Here is a 4574-nt window from a genome sequence, read left to right on the forward strand (position 1 = left end):
AGGCCAGCCCAGCGTCCCCGGCAGAAGCTGAGTTGGCTCTGCCCAGCCCGCCCCTTGGACAGAAAGGGGTCCCTAGGTCAGGCCCTGAAAGAGGCAGAATACGACCTTGAAGCAATCCTGGGTCGTACGAGGGTCCTCTCTCGTCCCCGGTTCTGTCAAAGCCTGACCCCCCCCCCCCCGCCAATGCCCTCTGGGGACACAGACAGCCAGAGCTCGGCCCGGGCTGCAGGCAGACACCTGTCCTTCCCCTCAGCCTCCCAGACGCTCCTCCCCTCGGAGCTCGGTGTGAACACAGGGCCGTGTGCCCCTGGGCACAGCCCCTGCCCACTGCAGCTCCTGGGAACGGCTACCTGTCCCGGAGTGACTCCAGGACCCCACTGCCGTCTACACTAGCAATCAAAGACATGGGACGTCCCCATGTGCTTCTGCAAGTCCAACGCCTCGCTGCCAGCCGGAGCCACGGTGGACGAGCATGTGCCCAGGCCCTGGGAAACCAGCAGAGACCCTCGGCCCGCCCCACCCACCAGGAGTCCTCGGAGCCAGGCCGCCTGCATCGCTCCCAGTGAGGACTCTGATGAATAGCAACGTGTCTGCGAAGACACCCAGCCTTCCGTTGTCGGAGGGCGCTGCTGCCCACGGAGAAGCCACGGCCTCGAAAGTGAGACTCCCGCCCACCACGTCTGCTGGTCCGGTGCGGCAGGCAGAGGTGGGCCGACCTCAGGCAGGGGAGGTCCCCCAGCCCCCAGGGCCGGCCACCACCTCACCCCGTAGCTGGTCCCCAGGGACAGCCATGCTGGGCTCTGTTGCATGCACTGACTGGCCAGGGCAGAGCGGCCCCCGGCACGCAGGCGGAGCCACACATGCAGCCTCATGCAGCTCGCCCACGGCCCTCTGCAGGCAGAGCCCATCTCGCTCTCCGTGCCCGGCGGCTCCACCCGCAGCCCTGGGCTCATGCTCCAACCCCTGGCCCTGTTCCCCTCGGGGCCTCAGAACGCGGGGGACTCTGGACGGCCCTTGGGGGCCTGCCTGCTAGACATGGCCCCCCCAGGACAGCCCTGACCTGAGTGCCAAGGAGGTGGCCAGAAACGCTGGGCCCTCTGGCGGGGCCGTGGGCCATGCAGGATGGGGCTGGGGAAGACGTGGGGCTGTGCCAGGCCCCGCAGACCGGCAAGCACGCGGCCGGCCCTCGGCTGTGCTGCCCGCCCTGACCCTGCACTGCCCTCGGCCTGGGCCCGTGAGGAGGACCGGGGGTGCAACAGCCTTCACGGGGTCTAAGGTCACAGATGGGCAGGCGGGAGCTGGCCTAGGCATCCTAAGGGGCCAGCCCCCCAAGGCTCAGGGCAGCAGGTTGGCAGAACTGGTGTCCCCCTTAGGGTTTGGGACGAGGCGAGGAGGTCCGTGTAGGAAGAACCAAGAAGAAGCCTTTAAAGTCATCCTCAGGTTGGCCGAAGACCCTGGCCTGGCACGTATGGGACTGGACACAGACCACTAGCTCCAAGCAGTGCAGGCCACGGGGCGGAGGTGGGCCAGGCAGGTGGACGGGCGGCAAGCAGGCTCTCTGCCTCCACGCCCTTCTCCCCAGGATCCCCCACTGGGACTCAGCCCTCAGCAGCCCCAAGGCTTCCTGCGGGTGGTCAAGGTCATTGCGAATGAGGATTGTGGTAGACAAGGGGGGAGAGCTTTAGAAAGCACAGGGCTCTGACCACGGGGGTCTCCTGACCCCAGATGCAGGGGCCAGGACCGGGGTTCCGGTCACGTGCATGTGAGGCGAGGCCCCGTCCGCGGGCCCCTAACCTGGCCCCTCTCGCGTAGGGCCTGCAGCCACCGGGACCTGGGAGCTGCCTCCCTGCCCTCAGGGTGGCTGTGCAGGGCACGTCCCCGGCGGGAGCGGGGGCTCCCGGGGCCTGGGGCGGCCCTGGAGGCCCGGCCAGCGGCTGCGAGCAGGCGGGACACGGGTCCAGAGCATCTACCTTGTTCCACCAGCCCCATGGTGGTGCCGGAGGCCGCGGTGGACACTGAGGCCGGAGCGGTGGTCTGTCTGCCCACTGTTAGCGCCGGGTTAGAGACGAGGGGGGCGGGCGGGAGGAGAGACAAAGGAAGCAGAAGAAGATTAGAGTCCAGGCCGGGGTGACGCTGGCACCAGGGCCCCAGTCACAAGAGAGTGACGACAAGGCGGACCACGGACACTGAAGCGCTTGGCTCCTCTCTCCGCGGAGAAGGCCGAAGGGCACGTCCCGTGAGCACTGGGGTGACGCGTGGCCGCACAGCACCACAGCCAGGTAACAGGAGGGCGCCGGAGGCAAACAGACAAGGAGGACGGACCACAGACCCGCACGAGTGTCACAGACAAGCCACGGGACAGTGAGCGGGCGCTGGCCCGACTAGGCCGTGCTGTCCCCGGTGGGCCTGCTGGGGCCCTTGGCCTCGGGTCACTGACAGACCCACCCAGCGCGGCCACACGCCTCCAGCCCTGCCCACCCTCGGTGACCGGGTGGGCGGCCACCAGCGTGTCCAGGGCTCAGCAGAGAAGCCCCAGGCCCTGCTCTCGACTCACACACACAAAACGGTGCCCCGAAGTTTGAGGACGACAGGCCACACAGGTGCCGACCCATGCCTGGACAGACACACGGGGCTGCGGCCGGGCGGCAGGCAGCACAGACACTGGGGTCAGGGGACACAGAGACCCGACAGGCGAGGGGACTCGTGCCGGGCGGCCTCCTGGGGCGCCCCTGATGGGCCAGCGGGCGCCCAGGCCTCCCCACGGGTGTCAGAGGTCAGGCAGGTCAGGCCAGCAGCGGACGAGGGCGCAGAGGGGGTGCGGGGCGGGCGGCTGGTCGCAGGCCATCCGGAGCCTCCCTGGAGGAGGCGGTTCTCACCTGAGAAGTTCCGCGTGGCCAGCATGGTGGTGAGGATCGCGCCCTGTGGACAGACGCAGGCTGAGGCTGGGAGACCCTGCTGGGCCACGGCCCATGGGCTCTGGGGGACTCGCCCACTGCACCCAGACCAGTCGCCCGCTCCCGGAACTGGAGCCGTGACGTGCCCCAACCCTGAGCTGCCTGCTGCCCATAGCCTCCAGGGCGCTGCACTGGCGTGGGATCCCCCGGGGCACCATCGTGGAGGGAGGGCCTGGCTGCAGACGCCTCCACAGGGCAGCCTCCCCGCCCAGGGCCACCTCCCTCCACCCCAACCCGAGCACCAAGACGCCGCTCTCCACGCCCGGCCTGGCCCAACCCCGAGACCTGCTCTCACTGGGAGAATGTGGCCGAGAAGGGCCCAGCGTGCAGCCCCCAAGCATGGTGGTGCGAGCGGCCGAGGGGCCAGCTCTGCGCCTGGGGCCAGGCCCGCTTTGGTGCCCTTGCTGTGGGGGTACCGAGTGCGCCCGACACGTCTGGTCTGGGACGAGCTGACTGGCGGCCCGTCCTGAGCGGCCGGGACCCCGCGGCCTCTCAGGTCCTGGCTCTGACCCTGGAGGGGCGGGCACCGCCGGGCAGGGGGTGCGTGTGGGCCGTGGGCGTCACCTTGAGCTTCCTGCGGGCGTTGAATTTCTTCAGGCACTCCACGGTCTCCTGCCTGTGCATCATGGAGGCCACCGTGGAGCGTTGCTGTGGAGAGGGTGGTCACACGCTCAGGGGAGCCGAGGGCCCCGAGGGAGGCTCAGGGCGGCAGGGCCTGAGGCCTTGAAAACCCACCCGCACATCCCAAGCCACAGGCCACATGGCACCCAGGACGCCGGGGAGCCCATCGGGTGTGGAGGAGGACACCCCAGGGCCTGGGCCGGGTACTTACGCAGACCCACGGGTGCTTCAGCGCCTCATGTGCGGTGATGCGCTTGGCGGGGTTGATGGTCAACATCTGGTTGATGAGGTTTTTGGCTTCGGGAGTGACCGTGTCCCACTCGGGGGAGGGGAACTGGAAGAGGAAACGGGGCACAGTGGCACCTGAAGCCCCGCCCCCAGCCAGGACCCAGAACCCTGAGCGGTCCAGTCCTGGCCTGGTCCGAGGGCCCGGCACTCACGTCGTAGGCTCCAGCCTTGATCTGCTGGTATAGCTTGTGCTGGTCCTCGTCCCAGAAGGGCGGGTAGCCCACGAGCAGGATGTACAGGATCACGCCTGGGGGCGAGGGCGCAGGCTCACACTGCTGCAGCCCGCGCCCGTGGCCGGACACTGCCTGCCAGGCTCAGCGTGCGGCCCCGGTGGTCACGTGCCCAGCTCCTGCCCTCAGCGCTGTGGGGCCTCAGCTCCTCGGCCTCGGCTGACACAGGGCCTGCCCGGAGCCGGTGTGGTCTTCGAGGGCACTGGGGTCCTTGAGGGCCCCCGGCCAGTGTCAAGAAGTGCCACTACTTGGAGACCCTCAGGGTGTCGTCACAGCTGCAGGACCTCTGCGCCCCACCCACCCCCAGGCAGGCCCCTGCCCTGCAGGAGCCCCCTCTCCCCACTTCAGCACCCACCTGCTGCCCCTCCCAGCCCAGACGCCCCGCAGAGTGGAGCGGAGCACAGCCCGGGCCTCACGCTCAGCCACCGCCGTCACACCCCGCTGCCCCACACTCCCGCTCACCGCATGCCCAGATGTCCAC

At 69.2% G+C, this 4574-nt stretch overlaps 1 protein-coding gene across 1 annotated transcript in view; it reads right to left on the reverse strand.

The window, feature by feature from the left end:
- Nucleotides 1–4574, reverse strand: part of CAMK2B (calcium/calmodulin dependent protein kinase II beta) — a gene marked incomplete at its 5' end in the record, with an annotated part of 21169 nt that extends 16595 nt beyond the window's left edge. Inside the window, 5 exons of the mRNA XM_023525755.1 lie at nucleotides 2877–2919; nucleotides 3519–3602; nucleotides 3787–3909; nucleotides 4016–4110; nucleotides 4556–4574. Of these exons, the coding sequence (XP_023381523.1) occupies nucleotides 2877–2919; nucleotides 3519–3602; nucleotides 3787–3909; nucleotides 4016–4110; nucleotides 4556–4574 (364 nt within the window). The remainder of the gene's footprint in view (nucleotides 1–2876; nucleotides 2920–3518; nucleotides 3603–3786; nucleotides 3910–4015; nucleotides 4111–4555) is intronic.

The sequence above is a fragment of the Pteropus vampyrus genome, unplaced genomic scaffold (assembly GCF_000151845.1).
Source record: "Pteropus vampyrus isolate Shadow unplaced genomic scaffold, Pvam_2.0 Scaffold620, whole genome shotgun sequence".
NCBI lineage: Eukaryota > Metazoa > Chordata > Mammalia > Chiroptera > Pteropodidae > Pteropus > Pteropus vampyrus.